The 18,797-nt window shown below is 46.2% G+C and overlaps 1 protein-coding gene across 3 annotated transcripts in view; it reads right to left on the bottom strand.

The window, feature by feature from the left end:
* Window positions 1-18,797, bottom strand: part of LOC140471165 (calcitonin gene-related peptide type 1 receptor-like) — a 264,420-nt gene that overhangs the window by 10,004 nt on the left and 235,619 nt on the right. For all 3 annotated transcript variants that reach the window (XM_072567045.1, XM_072567046.1, XM_072567047.1), the window contains 2 exons: window positions 15,313-15,439; window positions 6,110-6,263 (listed from right to left, as the gene is read on the bottom strand). In XM_072567045.1, the coding sequence (XP_072423146.1) occupies window positions 6,110-6,263; window positions 15,313-15,439 (281 nt within the window). The remainder of the gene's footprint in view (window positions 1-6,109; window positions 6,264-15,312; window positions 15,440-18,797) is intronic.

The raw sequence follows: 18,797 nt of genomic DNA on the forward strand, positions 1-18,797 counted from the left end.
CCCTTCTGAATGCCTCAATTAAAACTGCCTCATCCACACTCACAGACAGTGCATTCCAAATGTTAACCACTTTTCTCCTATTATTTCTGCTTCTTTTACTAATTACTAAATCTGTGCTCTCTGGTTCTCAATCCTTTCGTTAATCCTTTCATTTACTCTGTCCAAATCCTTTGTGATTTTGACATTCTTTCAAATCGATTAATAAATTTCAACCTTCTCTTCTCCAGGGAATACAGTCTCAACTTCTTCAAACAACCCATAACTGAGGTTCCTTGGGACCATTTACCTGAGACTTCTCTGTACCTCTGCTCTCTGGAAGTGTGGCTGCCCCATAGAATTGGACACAATACTCCAGCTGAGGTCTTATGCAGGTTCAGCATAACCTCCCTGCTATTATGCAGTCATAGAATCATACAGATGTACAGCATGGAAACCAACCATTTGGTTCAACCCATCCATGCCGACCAGATATCCCAAACCGATCTAGTCCCATTTGCCAGCACCCGGCCCATATCCCTCCAAACCCTTCCTATTCATATACACATCCAAATGCCTTTTAAATGCTGTAATTGTACCAGTCTCCACCACTTCCTCTGGCAGCTCATTCCATACATGTACCACCCTCTGTGTGAAAAAGTTGCCCCTTAGGTCTCTTTTATATCTTTCCCCTCTCACCCTAAACCTATGCCCTCGAGTTCTGGACTCCCCCATCCCAGGGAAAAGACCTTGTCTATTTATCCTATCTATGCCCCTCATGATTTTATAAACCTCTATAAGGTCACCCCTCAGCCTCTGACGCTCCAGGGAAAACAGCCCCAGCCTGTTCAGCCTCTCCCTGTAGCTCATATCCTCCAACCCTGGCAACATCCTTGTAAATCTTTTCTGAATCCTTTCAAGTTAGCAAGGTTAGATCTCATGGAATACAGGGAGAATTAGCCATTTGGATACAGAACTGGCTCAAAGGTAGAAGACAGAGGGTGATGGTGGAGGGTTGTTTTTCAGACTGGAGGCTTGTGACCAGTGGAGTGCCACAAGGATCGGTGCTGGTCCACTACTTTTTGTCATCGACCAAAATGATTTAGATGCGAGCATAAGAGGTACAGTTAGTAAGTTTGCAGATGACACCAAAATTGGAGGTGTAGTGGACAGAGAAGAGGGTTACCTCAGACTACAACAGGATTTGGACCAGATGGGCCAATGGGCTGAGAAGTGGCAGATGGAGTTTAATTTAGATAAATGCAAGGTACTGCATTTTGGGAAAGCAAATCTTAGCAGGACTTATACACTTAATAGTAAGGTCCTAGGGAGTGTTGCTGAACAAAGAGACCTTGGAGTGCAGGTTCATAGCTCCTTGAAAGTGGAGTCGCAGGTAGATAGGATAGTGAAGAAAGTGTTTGGTATGCTTTCCTTTATTGGTCAGAGTATAGAGTACAGGAGTTGGGAGGTCATGTTGCGGCTGTACAGGACATTGGTTAGACCACTGTTGGAATATTGCATGCAATTCTGGCCTCCTTTCTGTCGGAAAGATGTTGTGAAACTTGAAAGGGTTCAGAAAAGATTTACAAGGATGTTGCCAGGGTTGGAAGATCTGAGCTACAGGGAGAGGCTGAACAGGCTGGGGCTGTTTTCCCTGGAGCGTCGGAGGCTGAGGGGTGACCTTATAGAGGTTTACAAAATTATGAGGGGTATGGATAGGATAAACAGACAAAGTCTTTTCCCTGGGGTCGGGGAGTCCAGAACGAGAGGGCATAGGTTTAGAGTGACAGGGGAAAGATATAAAAGAGACCTAAGGGGCAACTTTTTCACACAGAGGGTGGTACGTGTATGGAATGAACTGCCAGAGGATGTGGTGGAGGCTAGTACAATTGCAACATTTAAGAGGCATTTGGATAGGAAGGGTTTGGAGGGATATGGGCCGGGTGCTGGCAGATGGGACTAGATTGGGTTGGGATATCTGGTTGGCATGGACAGGTTGGACCGAATGGTCTGTTTCCATGCTGTACATCTCTATGATTCTATGACTCTAATATCCTTCCATTAGGAAGGAGACCAGAATTGCACACAATATTCCAAAAGTGGCCTAACCAATGTCCTGTACAGCTGCAACATACCTCCCAACTTCTGTACTCAATACTCTGACCAAAAAAGGAAAGCATACCAAACACCTTCTTCACTATCCTATCTACTTGCGACTCCACTTTCAAGGAGCTATGAACCTGTACTCCAAGTCTCTTTGCTCAGCAACACTCCCTAGGATCTTACCATTAAGTGTATAAGTCCTGCTAAGATTTGCTTTCCCAAAATGCAGCACCTCACATTTATCTGAATTAAACGCCATCTGTCATTTCTCAGCCCATTGGCCCATCTGGTCCAGATCCTGTTGTACTCTGAGGTAACCTTCTTGGCTGTCCACTACACCTCCAACCTTGGTGTCATCTGCAAACTTATTAACTATACCTCCGATGTTCTTTTAAAACCGTGTTGAAAAACACTTCTTTATTCATTCATAAGCCCATAAGACATAAGAGCAGAAGGAGGCCATTCAGCTCATTGAGTCCACCGAGACAATGGCTGATCGGATCATCCTCAACTCCACTTTTCTGCCTTGCTCGATTCCCTTACTGGTTAAATATCTGCCTACCTCAGCCTTGAATGTACTCACTGACCCAGCCTCGACACCCCTCTGTGGGAAAGAATTCCACAGATTCACTCCCCTCAAAGGGAAGGAATTCTACCTCACCTCTGTTTACAATGAGCAACCCCCTTATTCTGAGATAATACCTTCTGGTCCAAGACTTTTTCCTCCAGGGGAAACACCCTCTCCACATCTCACCTGACAAGTCCTCTCAGAACCTTGCATAAGGCCGCTGCACAGAGGCCGCGGTATCTCGTCACCAACTCACCCTTTAGTTACATGTGGAAAGCCCTTGACACTGATCCAGCTCCCTCAGAGCCAGCTCTCAGCGTGAACAGAACCTCTGACCCTCCTGTTTCTTTTTTTCTTCTTTCTTTTTAACAAGTGCGTAAATCTTTATTCAATTGCCACCGCCAGGAAGAAAGGAAACACCCGAGTGGCCAGTGACAAGCACTGCCCTTCACATCAAAGGGCAATGCTGTGTGATCAAAACAGTGAAGGGGAGGGTAGGGACTAAATCAAAATAGAGTTGGAGGGGGAAATAATACACTCCACTCCCTGCGGCGCCCACCTCTCCCTGAACGACTCCAGGGTGTTGGTGGACACCGCGTGCTCCTTCTCCAAGGACACCCGGGCTCTAACGTAACCCCGGAAGAGGGGCAGGCAGTCGGCCCTAACGACCCCCTCCATGGCCCGCTGCCTGGACCTGGTTATGGCCAGTTTGGCCAGGCCCAGGAGTAGAGCCACGAGGAGGTCCTCTGACCTGCCCTCCCTCTTTCTCTGAACCAGGTCTAAAGATCAGGAACGTGGGACTGAAGTGTAACCAAAAACAGAGAAGAAGGTTTTTAAGGAAATCAAAAAGGGAGTGCAAATGCCCACACCCAATATATACATGGTCCACGGACTCCACAACATCAAGCAGTTGGGCTGGGAGTCCGTGAACCACCACAATCTGCAGTTGCAGGGGATTGCTGCGTGCAGCACCCTCCACCCCAGATCCCCGAGAGAAAGGGGGAGGACTCCCGCGTAGAGAGCCCTCCACTGGGGATCCCCACCACCCGGTGGGACACTCTCGTTTCTATCTGTCAGCCAGGGCTCTCTGAGTGGATAAGATTAACAGCCCCAATCAGGGAACTTGCATTGGAGGCAGTCCAGAGAGGTTCACTAGACCAGGTATGGAGGGTCTATCTTGGAGAGGTTGAGTAGGTTAGGCCTGTACTTGTTAGAATATTGAGGAATTAGAGGAAACTGTAGGAACAGAGGTAAGGCGAGAATAACTGCTCTCGACCTCAAGCCACATTTGACTGAATGTATCATGAAGAAGGTAAAAACAATGACTGCAGATGCTGGAAACCAGATTCTAGATTAGAGTAGTGCTGGAAAAGCACAGCAGGTCAGGCAGCATCCAAGGAGCAGGAAAATTGATGTTTCGGGCAAAAGCCCTTCATCAGGAATATCATGTATCATAAAGAAGCCATTGATAAACTAGAGTCAATGGGAATCCAGGGAAATTGGACTCAATTGGTTGGAGTCATACCTGGCATACAGGAAAATGGTTGCGGTTGTTGGAGAACCATCTCCAGCCGTTTCATAGGAACACCTCCACCTGCAAGTTTCCCTCCAAGCCACTCACCATCCTGACGATGTCATCATTCCTTCAGCATTGCAGGGTCCGACCCCAGGAAGTCCCTCTCTAAAAGCACTGAGGGTGCAGCAACACTGCAAAGATTTCAGCAGTTCAACAGGGCTACCCACTGCCAGCTCCACAGCAACGATGCGTGGGCAAGAAATGGTGGCCCTGCCAATAGTGCCCACATCCTACGAATGAACACCTGTTTTTTTTTTCTAAAGGGTGGATCTGCTGACAGTCTGAACATAGTGCTCGCCATTTCACCTCACTCAGCTCAAAACCGCAGCAGAAGTTGTCTTTTGACAGAGTTGTTTACACCTTCGCGATGATCCAAACAGCTTCACGGACAATAAAATGCTCTTGAAGCGCAGGCATTATTGCAAACAAGGAGCCAAATTGTGCACAGCATGCTCCCACAACTAGCAGTCAGATCAGTTATCATACAATGTGATTTTTCTGACATTGGTTGAAAGATAAATATTGGCCAGGACACCAAGGATGATTTGCTTTCTCTTCTTCGAATCAGAGCCATGGAATTTTAGATTAGATTTAGATTAGATTAGATTAGATTACTTACAGTGTGGAAACAGGCCCTTCGGCCCAACAAGTCCACACCGACCCGCCGAAGCGCAACCCCCCCATACCCCTACATCTACCCCTTACCTAACACTACGGGCAATTTAGCATGGCCAATTCACCTAACCTGCACATCTTTGGACTGTGGGAGGAAACCGGAGCACCCGGAGGAAACCCACGCAGACACGGGGAGAACGTGCAAACTCCACACAGTCGCCTGAGGTGGGAATTGAACCCGGGTCTCTGGCGTTGTGAGGCCTCTGACGGTCAAGCCTCAGATTAATATCTCAAATGAAAGACAGCATTCTGGAATACTAAATGGCCTGGACAGAGTGGATGTTGGGAAGCTTGTTCCCATTGGTAGGACAGACTAGGACTCAAGGGCACAGCCTCAGAGGAAAGGGGAGACATTTTCGAACAGAATTAAGGGGAAACAGCTTCAGCGAGAGAGTGGTGAATCTCTGGAATTCACTCTCACGGAAGGCTGTGGAGGCCAGGCCAGTATATTTAAGACAGAGATCGATAGGTTCTTAATTGTCAAGGGTTTAGATTAGATTCGATTCCCGACAGTGTGGAAACAGGCCCTTTGGCCCAACAAGTCCACACCGACCCTCCGAAGAGCAACCCATTGCGTTACCCTATTACTCGACATTCACCCATGACTCATGCACCTAGCCTACACATCGCTGTACACTATGGACAATTTTGCCAGGCCAATTCACCTTACTTGCACATCTTTCAATTGTGGGAGGAAACCCATGCAGACATGAGGAGAATGTGCATAGACAGTCGCCCGAGGTAGGAATCGAACCAGAGTCCCGGGCGCTGTGAGGCAGCTGTGCTAACCACTGAGTCACCGTGCTGTCCGGTTATAGGGAGAAAGTGGGAGAATAAGGTTGAGAAACTTATCAGCCATGATTGAATGGTGGAGCAGACGTGATGGGCCGAATGGCCTAATTTCTGCTCCTATGTCTTATGGTCTTCTACCTCTGGCGGTCAAACACTTCCTCAGTGCTGCACTGCAATGTCAGCCTGGATTCTCATGCTCAAAGCCCGGGAGTAGGAATTGAATGCAGTATCTCCTGACACAGACCTAGGAGCGCAACCAACTCAGTTCCAACCACCACTTCAATGCCAGAAGGGAATAGGAGGGTGCATGGCTGTTCCAAGATCTGATCATTTATTCTTAATGCACAGATCACTTCCCCACTCCAAGCAAAAGGATGTGGGGTATTGACTGTTAGAGTGGTATTCCTGACAATACCTACCCCATCCAAGTATGTAGTACCAGAATAATTGCTGCTGCTCCACAAACACAGCCACGATGATGAGAGTGTGCAGGTAGATTCCCTCACAAAGCATCCAGAAGTAAGTGCAGCTTGTCAAGTACAAATGAATGAAGTTTAACACCTTACAGTCAACCTGCAGACAGAACACACACCGACACATCAGAGGCATCTGGCTCGAAACAAAACACTGCTCACTGGCAAACATTGAGGGCTGCGATCACAGCTGGGCTCTCAAAAACCAGAATCCACGACAAATGTACAGAGGACAAACACAGACAAGAGAAATAAACAAATGCTCCACAGACATTATGCAGCTGGAATATGTGTCAGTCTCAGTTTGAAAGGTTTACACTGCACTGTCTTGCAGACAACGGTTTTATTGTTTCACATAGATATAAGGTACTGGCAACCCTATGTTATCCCTGTCCTGGGAATGTTTGATGGGGACAGTGTAGAGGAAGCTTTACTCTGTATCTAACCCCGTGCTGTCCCTGTCCCTGGGAGTGTGTGATGGGGGGGACAGTGTAGAGGGAGCTTTACTCTGTATCTAACCCCGTGCTGTCCCTGTCCTGGGAGTGTTTGATGGGGGACAGTGTAGAGAAAGCTTTACTCTGTATCTATCCCCGTGCTGTCCCTGTCCTGGGAGTGTTTGATGGGGGACAATGTAGAGGGAGCTTAATTCTGTATCTATCCCCATGCTGTCAGTGTCCTGGGATGGTGCGAGACAGTGTAGAGGAAGCTTTACTCTGTAGCTAACCTCGTGGCGATCCTGTCCTGGGACTGTTTGATGTGTGATAGTGTAGAGGGAGCTTAATTCTGTATCTAACCTCATGCTGTCCCTGACCTGGGAGTGTTTGATGGGGGGGACAGTGTAGAGGGAGCTTTACTTTCTGTTGAAACAAGTAGAAGTAGCTCGAATTTCCATTGAAAACAATAGCAGGGGCTTTATTTTCAATTTAAAAGAGTCAGAAAAGCTTTACTCTATGTCTGGCCCTATGTTGTTGCTGTCCTGGGCGCATATGACCAGATAGTGTTGAGAGAGCTTTACTTTCAGTTCAAAATTGGCGAGGGGGAATTATAATGCTATTAGGCAGGAACTGGGGCACCTGAACTGGGAACCGATGGCCTCAGGGAAATGCACGACAGAAACGTGGAGGTTGTTTTGGGAGCACTTGCTGATAGGTTTGTCCCACTGAGACATGGAAGAGATGATAGGGTGAAGGAACCTTGGAAGACCAGGGATGTGCAACATCTAGTCAACAGGAAGAAGGGAGTTTACTTAAGGTTGAGGAAGCAAGCATCAGACAGGGCTTTAGAGGGTTACAAGGTAGCCAAGAAGGAGCTGAATAATGGGCTTAGGAGAGTTGGAAGGGGGCATGAAAAAGCCTTGATGGGTCGGATTAGGGAAAACCTCAAGGTGTTCTATACCTATGTGAGGAACAAGACGATGGCCACAGTGAGGGTTGAGCCAATCAGGGATCGTGGAGGGAACTTGTGCCTGGAGTTGGAGGAGGTAGGAGAGGTCCTTAATGAATACACTGTTTCAGTGTTCACTAGTGAGAGAGACCTTGTTGTTTGAGAGGACAGCATGAAACAGGCTGATATGCTCAAACAGGTTAATGTTAAGGAGGATGTACTGGAAATTTTGAAAAACTAAAGGACAGATAAATCTCCCCTACACCCAAGGTTACTACAGGAAATGAGGGAAGAGAGCACTGCACCTTTGCATCCTCACTGTTCACTGGAGTAATACCAGATGATTGGAGGGTGGCAAATGTTATTCCTTTTTTCAAGAAAGGGAATAGGGATAATCCTAGGAATTATTGACGAGTCAGCCTCATATCAGTGGTGGGCAAAGTATTGGAGAGGATTCTGAGGGACAGGATTTATGATTATTTGGAAAAGCACAGCTTGATTAGAGATAGTATGGCTTTATGAGGCATGACCGTCCCCTCACAAAGCCTTATTGAATTCTTTGAGGATGTGACAAAACACATTGATGAAGGAAGGGCAGTGGATGTGGTGTATGTGGAGTTTAGCGTGGTGTTTGATAAGGTTCCCCATGGTAGGCTCATTCAGAAAGTAAGGAGGCATGGGATACAGGGAAATCTGGCTGTCTGGATACAGAATTGGCTGGTCCATAGAAGACAGAGGGTGGTGGTAGATGGAAAGTATTCAGCCTGGAGCTCAATGACCGGTGGTATACTGTAGGGATCTGTTCAGGGACCTCTGCTCTTTGTGAGTTTTATAAACGACTTGGATGAGGAAGTGGAAGGGTGGGTTTGTAAGTTTGCTGATGACACAAAGGTTGGTGTAGTGGTGGATAGTCTTGGAGGGCTGTTGTAGGTTTGACATTGACAGGATGCAGAGCCAGGCTGAGAAGTCGCAGATGGAGTTCAACATGAAAAAGTGTGAGGTGATCCATCTTGGAAGGTTGAATTTGAATGCAGAATGCAGGGTTAAAGGCAGGATTCTTGACAGTATGGAGAAACAGAGGGATCTTAGGATCCAATGTCCATAGATCCCTCAAAGTTGCCACCCAGGTTGATAGGGTTGTTAAGAAAGTGCATGGTGTGTTAGCTTTCATTAGCAGGGAGATTGAATTAAAGAACCGTGAGGTTATGCTGCAAGTCTATGGAGTCCTGATTAGATCTCACTTGGAATATTGTGTTCAGTTCTGGTCACCTCATTATAGGAAGGATGTGAAAACTTTGGACAGGGTGCAGAGGAGATTTACCAGGATGTTGCCTGGACTGGAGGGCAGGTCTTATGGCGGGAGTTAGGGCTTTTCTCATTGATTAGATTAGATTAGATTACTTACAGTGTGGAAACAGGCCCTTCGGCCCAACAAGTCCACACTGCCCCGCCGAAGCGTAACCCACCCATACCCCTACATCTACATCTACATCTACCACTACGGGCAATTTAGTATGGCCAATTCACCTGATCTGCACATCTTTGGACTGTGGGAGGAAACCGGAGCACCCGGAGGAAACCCACGCAGACACGGGGAGAACGTGCAAACTCCACACAGTCAGTCGCCTGAGGCGGGAATTGAACCCGAATCTCTGGCGCTGTGAGGCAGCAGTGCTAACCACTGTGCCACCGTGCCGCCCACCGTGGAGCGAAGAAGGGTGAGAGGTGACTTGAGAGAGTTGAATAAGATGCTGAGAGGCATAGATAGTGGATAGCCAAAGATTTGTTCCCAGGGTGGAAATTGCTACCATGAGGGGGCATAAGTTTAAGGTAATCGGAGGAAGGTTTAGGGGAGACGTTAGAGGGAGGTTCTTTACACAGAGAGTGGTGGGTGTGTGCAATGCAATGCCAGCGGTGGTAGTAGAGTCAGATGCATTAGGGACATTTAAGTGACTCTTGGATAGACACATGGATGATAGTACGATGAAGGATATGTAGGTTAGTTTGATCTTAGAGTAGGATAAAAGTTCGGCACAACACTGAGGGCCAAAGGGCCAAAGGACTGTGCTGCACTGTTCTATGCTCGAAAAGAGTGGAGGGGAACTTTAGTTTAAGTTTGCTTCTTAATTTAAAAGAGTAGAGAGAGTTTTAATTTCTGCTGAAAACAGTACAGGGTTCTTTACTCAGAATCTACAGTTATTACAGAGGAACTTGGTGAAATAACTATAACTAGAGAGAAGGTGTTAGGTAAACTGATGGGATTAAAGCCAGGTAAATTCCCTGAGGCCTGATGGCTTGCACCCAAGGATACTAAAGGCAGTGGGAGCCATGATAGTTGATGTATTCGTTTATGTTATTCCAAAATCCCCCTGGATTCTAGAAAGATACCCAGTGGATTGGAAAAATGCTAAGTCAAAAAAGGAGAAAGACAAAAAGTGGGAAACGATAGACCAGTTAATTTGATCTCTGTCATGGGGATGTTGCTGCAGTCACTCAGAAAGGAGCAGATAATAACATTTGGAAAAACAAAGCTCAATTCACCAACATCAGCAAGTCATGCTTGACAAACTTGCTGGAGTTCTTTGAGAATGTAACCAGCAAGTTGGGTAATCGGCATCCGGTGCATATGGCATATCTGGACTTGCAGAAGGCGTTTGACAAGGGGCTGCATTAAGACTGACCCAGAAGATTAGATCTCAGAGGGGTGAATATTAGCTTGGATAGACAGTATAGATTAGATGAGATTCCCTACTGTGTGGAAACAGGCCCTTCAGCCCAACAAGTCCACACCAACCCACCAAAGAGTAGCCCACCCAGACCGAACTCTGTCTAACTAATGCACCTGACAATGGGCAATTAAGCATGGCCTGCACCGACCCTCCAAAGAGTAACCCACCCAGACCCATTCCCCTACATTTACCCCTGACTAATGCACCTAACACTACGGGCAATTTAGCATGGCCAATTCACCTGACCTGCACATCTTTGGACTGTGGGAGGAAACTGGAGCACCCGGAGGAAACCCACGCAGACACGGGGAGAATGTACAAACTCTACACAGTCACCCAAGGCTGGAATTGAACTTGGGACCTGCTGTGAGGCAGCAGTGAGCCACCATGCAGCGAGGTTTACTCTGTATCTAACCTAGTGCTGTCCTGTCCTGGGAGTGTTTGATGGGGACTGTATACAGGGAACTTTACTCTGTATCTAACCCCATGCTGTATCTGTCCTGGGAGTGATTGATGGGGACAATGTCGAGGAATGTTTACCTTCTATTTAAAATAGTAGAGGGAGCTTCACTTTGTATCTAACCCACAATCCAAAGATGTGCAGGTTAGATGAATTGGTCATGCTAAATTGCCCATAGTGTTCAGGGATGTGTAGGTTAGGGGTAAATGTTGAGTAATGCTGGAATAGGTTTGGTTGGAATACTCTTCAGAGTGTCGGTGTAGACTTGTAGGGCCAAAGGGCCTGTTTCCATGCTGTAGGGATTTTATACATACATGATGAGATTTCAGTGTCCATGCACATAGATCCCTGAAAATTGCCACCCAGGTTGATAGGGTTGTTAAGAAGTCATACAGTGTGTTAACTTTTATTGGTAGAGGGATTGAGTTTCGGAGCCACGAAGTCATGCTGCAGCTGTACAAAACTCTGGTGCGGCCGCATTTGGAGTATTGCGTACAGTTCTGGTCACCAGATTAGAGGGAGGATGTGGAAGCTTTGGAAAGGGTGCAGAGGAGATTTACTAGGATGTTGCCTGGTATGGAGGGAAGGTCTTAAGAAGCAAGGCTGTTGGTCTTATGAGAGAATTAAGGCAGTTTTCATGAGAGAAAAGGTTGAGAGGTGACTTATTTGAGACGGATAAGATAATCAGAGGATTCAAGAGGGTGGAAAGTGAGAGGCGTTTTCCTCAGATGATGATGGCTAGCATGAGGTGATATAGCTTTATCGTGAGGGGTGATAGATATAGGACAGATGTCAGAGGCTGTTTCTTTACTCAGAGAGTAGTAGGGGCGTGGATTGCCCTGCCTACAACAGTAGTAGACTCGCTAACTTTAAGGACATTTAAATGGTCATTGGATAAACATATGGGTGACAATGGAATAGGGTAGGATAGATAGGGTTCAGATTGGTTCTACAGGTCAGCACAACATCGAGGGCCAAAGGGCCTATGTTCTACTTTCTATGTTATCTTCGATGTTATCTTCTAGCTTTCTATTTGTCTGGGGAGATGATAAGTGGTGTTGAATCTCCTGGTATTTTATGTCGTAGCTTAATCTTTTACTCATGAATTGTAGGCCATTGGCACTCATAACAGCAAGAAAAATGGAAGAACTGCAGGGGTTGGAAATCAACAGAAGTTGCTGGAAAAACTCAGCAGGTCTGGCAACATCCGTGGAAAGAAAGCAGAGTTAACGTTCTGAAGAAGGGTCTCTGAACCTGAAATGCTAACTCTACTTTCTCTTCTCAGATGCTGCCAGGCCTGCTGAGTTTCTCCAGCAATCTTTTTGTTACTCATCGCAATGTCCGGAATGCTAGGATGACTGTCTCAGTGGCAGTTATTGAGATCGGCAGGTCCCAGTCGCGGGCCCAGTTGATGGTGACAAGTTAGTCAGTTCTTGCGAGAATGAATAGGTCTACTCCAAGTTTCATTCATCTTCTGTCTGGGATGGCATGTGTCAAAAGCTAATGATGTGCATTACAAAGATTATGCTCGCTGACATGCTCCTGAATCTTACTGCCCATATACAGACAGATGTGTCCATGATATTTTGAGGCCATTCTTTCATCATTACTGTGGAGAGAAAGTAGACTTAACATTTCGGTTCCAGGGACCCTTCTTCAGAACTGACTATAGCTAGGAAAAGGTCAGTAACAATCCTGCCCTTGGGTTGGGGTGAGGCGATGAAAGGTGGAGTATGATCCCAGAGAGAGGGATTAGTAGTTGGGCAGACAATGGAATGGGTAAAGATCAGTTTGGGGGACACAAAAGCTGATAACTGGGACCATTAGTATCTGATAATGGGCTGTTTATGGTAGCATCTCCCACTTTGTCAGGATCCAGGTAAGTCCTTTCACTGTCAATGAGGTCAATGGGATATGACCTCAGGCATCCTCAATTGGATCTTTCTCTTGCAACAAAGAAGGATCACTGGATCCAACATGTTCATCTGCTTCTTCTCCACAGATGTGACCAGGGCTGCTAAGATTTTCCAGCAATTTCCATTTTCGTTTCTGATTTCCAGCATCTGGGGTTCTTTGGCTTTTTTTTTACAGCTTTTTCTCGTTCAGCTTCAGGTTCATTGAGCATCCTCTCTCTTGCAGTCACATGAGTTCCTGATCATGATCTGTGATTGCTTCTTCGACTGGGTCTCAACCTAGCAGAAGATCATTCACGACGGCTTCCATGCCAGGAATATCACTACCTCCTGCAATCTGCGTTGACAATCTTCTGGAACAAGGGACATTCCAAACAGCAGGCACAACCATCCATAATGCAGTTCGAAAACTGTCTCCACCCAGCTGCACTTCTCAGTAACAACCCTGCACATTGACAGCAGTAAAGGCCTTTCCCTGGACAACCTTGAGCAACATTTCTTCAATAATCGTGAAGGAGTAAGTGAGATCTCTTCAAAGCTTTTGGATCAATGCATATTCTGAGTGTTCCACCGCTACCTTGCTGTTAATTCAGTCTGGGGGAGATGTCACTTTCTGGATTCCTCTCTTCTCTTCCAGTTCTTCAATCTTGTCTTTCAGAGTAGACTTAATGGCGGTGGAACTCTCCTCACCAGATGCTAAGTGGGCCTCACTTCCTTGACTATTTTGTGATGATATTCAGCAGGAGGACATCCAATATCTGTAAAGATATCTTTGTAATTGTCCGGGATCTGTTCAGCAATCTGGAGCCCTGCGAAACACTGCAAATCTCTTCTGACATGTGTCGAGTTACCATGAACCATTGAATTGTTTCAGGTGAGATGGGTAGATTTTACTTAATGTCTACTCTCTAGAAGGCCAGTTCTTCAATTTTCCCATCGTACTGGGCTCCCAGCTTCACTTGGCCTCTTATGGTGACAACCATATTCCATTGCCCAGACTGAACCTTAACTTTTAGGGTTTCACTTTTGTGACACTAACTTGAGCCACTTCACACAGGCCTGCAAAACTCATGGTGTTGTACAAAGCACCAGTGTCTATCAACACTTCACCTTGATGCGGTCTTTCTGCAGTCATCATTCGAACAGACACTAAACATTTATCACCTTCCAAGTGGATAATGCCAATCTGTTGTATGAAGTCTAGGGATTCATTATTCCCACTGACTGTCACCTCTCCAGTAGTCACCATTATACACTTGCTTTGCCCTTTTCTAGCCAAATACTTGGACTTAGATTCATCAATTAAGTAATTAAGCTTCCTGGAGCTAGAGCACAACTTTCTCCATCTGTACGTGCTTTTCGGCTGTGCGATACTCGCTGTGGTATCTGCATCCTCTCCTCGGGCCTTGATCTTTCGACTGGCTCCTTTGCAGATTTTTTTTTTCCCTTTTCCTAATCTGCATTTTTTGCTCCTCCAGGAATGTCTCTTAGCATAATGTAAATTCTTGTCTAGTCTCCTGATATGTTCTAGTTGATGATTGACAACCTCGGAGCTTCCGCATGTGTTGAAGTCTTTCTTGAAAGTAGGTATCTCATCTCTGGGCAAATGTGCCCTCACAATGGGATCTCTTATGCCTCAGGCAATTCTTTTCTTGAAAAAAGTCATCTTCCAGTTGTTCAAACACACTTAGCTAGATGTATCTGTGAACCACATACTGATGAATAGTTTCCCTTGCCCCCTTCAGCTCTGATATGAACCATAAACCATTCATATTCAGCTTTAATAAGGGATTCTAAGAATGCAGTGAAAGCCTGAAAAATGTCTGCTCCCTCAGAGAAGTCGAGGTTGCAATACAACTTGTCGCACTTTATTCACCAGCATTGAAAGCAAAGTTGAAAGTCTTCTGACTTCAGGTTTTAAATATTCATTCTGCTGTTATTTCACAGTTTTACCATTGAGAAAGGAAAATAAAATCCAATTCTCTTTCATACCTCCTTTCATTATCAAAGCAACAGGGAGTGGAAATTTCATAGCCATTTGGACCCTCCTAGTTACAGGCTTTTTAACTTGCTCATTCCCGTCTTTTTCACAGTTACAGCTTACAGCTCTGAAAATCCATGCATTTACAGTTGCACCACCCTGCTATCATGTTATGAGTGTCTAATGCCTGTTACCACCTACACACAAAGGTACTCACAGCAGAAGTAGTGGTCACATAACTATGGTGAGCGAGCAAGCCCACCAAGTACAATTGCATTTCTCCAAACAGCGCGCGAACAGATGAGTGGCCTGGACACAGTTTCAGGGTGAATTGATTTTGCACATGATTGATTGCGATACAGTGTATAGCTAACAGTTTGCACTTAACCATTCTGAGCAGGCATAATGATGACATTGCCAATGTATTTTAGCGCAGGTCTTCAGCGCAAGTTTGTGCATTTACAAAAGAGCAAGTGTTTGACTATGACTTGGCGAAGGTCGTGGTAGTTCAGGTTGTGCATGGTGCTCAGACAACTTGCCTTCTTGCTCTGTATGATGCTCAGCTCTTGCCCTTTGTTTAAGTAAAGATGCCGATAAGGAAACTGTGAGGTGCAGCATCAAGAGACTGTGCTTGCAGCTCTCAATGTAACCATGACGTTTCTTTTAACACAGCTCAGACTTACAGGGTTTCTCGATATCAAATCCTGGTTATTGGCCACAACCTGCAGCCATATGATGCTGACGATGGAGTTGAGGATGTATGATACGAAGAGGTTTTTGTGCAGTGAGATCCTCTGGCAGCTGAGACTCCTGCAGGACAAAGCAAGATTGTCTTTCAGAGTTAGGATGAGATTGAGCTTCCTGCCTGACCTCACTGCCTCACCAACCATGGGTCTCTAGTTGCAAACTGGGGGCCATCCATGCGGACATGCTGAGGTAGGCTGAGATGCCCCATACAGTCAAATAGTCAATCAACATCTGAGCAGTACTGATCTCTGCACTGATCAGCTTGAGTCAGGATTTGTACGTTTATGGGTTCAATGGCCAGTGGGTAGGTGGGGGCCTTGCTCATTTGTTCTGCATCATGAGACATTGAAGTTCCCATTCTGTCTGCTCCCTGGGATCTTGCTGACAGTCCAAAGCTCCTGAAATTGGAAAGATGATCAAGGGAAAGGAATGATTTCTAGGGCAGGGTGCCATCAACACACCTGGATCATTTCAATTACGGCTCACAGATCAATTCTGGACTTGTCTTGGGCCTCCCATTCGGGTTCTGTACAGATCACAGACCACAAGAAACATTGCCTCCAGTGACTTCACTGGTCAATATGATTTTGTGAGCATTTAGTTGGAAATCCCTCCCGAATGGGGAGACTGCCTACACCAAATGGATTCGAGTGGATCAGGAAGAGAGCTCATGAACACCTTCTCAAATCCAGACCCACAACAATGTGATAGATTCTTAATTGCCCTCTGAAATGGCCGAGCAAGCCATTCAAGTTGTACCAATTGCTACAGTCTCAAAGCAATAATACCAGATGGATCACCGAGCAGTGACCTTGGAATCGGAAAAGACAACGGCAGAAACAGCTCTGTGAGCCCTGCAAGGTTATCCTCACTAACATCTGGGGGCTAATGCCAGAATTGGGAGAGCTGGCTCACAGACTAGTCAAGGAACTAGTCATACTCACAGAGTTATACCTTCCAGACAATGTCCCAGACACTACCATCACCATCCCTGGATACACCCTGTCCCACCGGCAGGACAGACCCAGCTGAGGTGGGGGGCGCAGTGGGGTACAGTTGGGAGGGAATTGCTCTGGGAGTCCTCAACATTGACTCCAGACCCCATGGACTCCCATGGCTTCAGGTTAAACCTGGGCAAGGAAACCACCTGCTGATTCCCACGTATCATCCTCCCTCGGCTGATGAATCGGTCCTCCTCCATGTTGGACATCACTTAGAGGAACCACTGAGGGTGGGAAGGACATAAGAACTACTCTTGATGGGGGATTTCAATATCCACCACCAAGAGTACGACAAATCAAGCTGGTCAGGTCCTAAAGGACATAGCTGCTAGACTGGGTCTGCGGTATGTGGTGAGGGAGCCAACCGGAGGGAAAAACAGACCTGATCTCATCCTTACCAATCTGCCGGCTGCAGATGTATCTGTCCGTGACAGTATCGGTAAGAGTGACCACCACACAATCAAACAGTCATAGAGATGTACAACATGAAAACAGACCCATGCCGACCAGATATCCCAACCCAATCTAGTCCCACCTGCCAGCACCCGCCCCATATCCCTCCAAACCCTTCCTATTCATATACCCATCCAAATACCTTTTAAATGTTGCAATTGTACCAGCCTCCACCACACCCTCTGGCAGCTCATTCCATACACGTACCACCCTCTGCATGAAAACGTTGCCCCTTAGGTCTCTTTTATATCTTTCCCCTCTCACCCGAAACCTATGCCCTCTAGTTCTGGACTCTCCAACCCCAGGGAAAAGACTTTGTCTATTTGTCCTATCCATGCCCCTCATAATTTTGTAAACCTCTATAAGGTCAACCCTCAGCCTCCGACACTCCAGGGAAAACAGCCCCAGTCTGTTCAGCCTCTCCCTATAGCTCAAATCTTCCAACGCTGGCAATATTCTTGTAGATCTGTTCTGGACCCTTTCAAGTTTCACAACATCTTTCCGATAGGAAGGAGACCAGAATTGCACGCAGTATTCCAACAATGGTCTAACCAATGTCCTGTACAGCCACAACATGACCTCCCAACTCCTGTACTCAATACTTTGACCAATAAAGGAAAGCATACCAACCGCCTTCTTCACTATCCTATCTATCTGTGACTCCACTTTCAAGGAGCTATGAACCTGTACTCCAAGTCTCTTTGCTCAGCAACACTCCCTAGGACCTTACCATTGAGTATATAAGTCCTGCTAAGATTTGCTTTCCCAAAATGCAACACCTCGCATTTATCTGAATTAAATGCCATCTGCCACTTCTCAGCTCAGATGGGCCAGATCCTGTTGTAATCTGAGGTAACCCTCTTCGCTGTCCACTACACCTCTAATTTTGGTGTCATCTGCAAACTTACTAACTGTACCTCTTACGCTCGCATCCAAATCATTTATGTAAATGACAAAAAGTAGAGGACCCAGCACCGATCCTTGTGACACTCCAATGGTCACAAGCCTCCAGTCTGAAAAACAACCCTCCACCACCACCCTCTGTCTTCTACCTTTGAGCCAGTTCTGTATCCAAATGGCTAGTTCTCCCTATATTCCATGAGATCCAACCTTGCTAATCAGTCTCCCATGGGGAACCTTGTCGAACGCCTTACTGAAGTCCATATACATCACATCTACTGCTCTGCCCTCATCAACCTTCTTTGTTACTTCTTCAAAAACGTCAACCAAGTTTGTGAGACATGATTTCCCACGCACAAAGCCATGTTGACTATCCCGTATCAGTCCTTGCCTTTCCAAATACATGTACATCCTGTCCCTCAGGATTCCCTCCAACAACTTGCCCACCACCGAGGTCAGGCTCACCGGTCTATAGTTGTCTTTACTGCCCTTCTTAAACAGTGGCACCACGTTTGCCAACCTCCAGTCTTCCGGCACCTCACCTGTGACTATCGATGATACAAATGTCTCAGCAAGAGGCCCAGCAATCACTCCCCTAGCTTCCCACAGAGTTCTCAGGTATACCTGATCAGGTCCTGGGGATTTATCCACCTTTAACCGTTTCAAGACATCCAGCACTTCCTCCTCTGTAATCTGGACATTTTGCAAGATGTCACCATCTATTTCCCTACAGTCTATATCTTCCATGACCTTTTCCACAGTAAATACTGATGCAAAATATTCATTCAGTATCTCCCCCGTTTTCTGTGGCTCCACACAAAGGCCCCCTTAGAGGGGCCCTATTCTCTCCCTAGTTACCCTTTTGTCCTTAGTATATTTGTAAAAACCCTTTGGATTCTCCTTAATTCTATTTGCCAAAGCTATCTCATGTCCCCTTTTTGCCCTCCTGATTTCCCTCTTAAGTATACTCCTACTGCCTTTATACTCTTCGAAGGATTCACTCGATCGATCCTGTCTATACCTGACATACGCTTCCTTCTTTTTCTGAACCAAACCCTCAATTTCTT

Source organism: Chiloscyllium punctatum, chromosome X, assembly GCF_047496795.1.
Source record: "Chiloscyllium punctatum isolate Juve2018m chromosome X, sChiPun1.3, whole genome shotgun sequence".
NCBI lineage: Eukaryota > Metazoa > Chordata > Chondrichthyes > Orectolobiformes > Hemiscylliidae > Chiloscyllium > Chiloscyllium punctatum.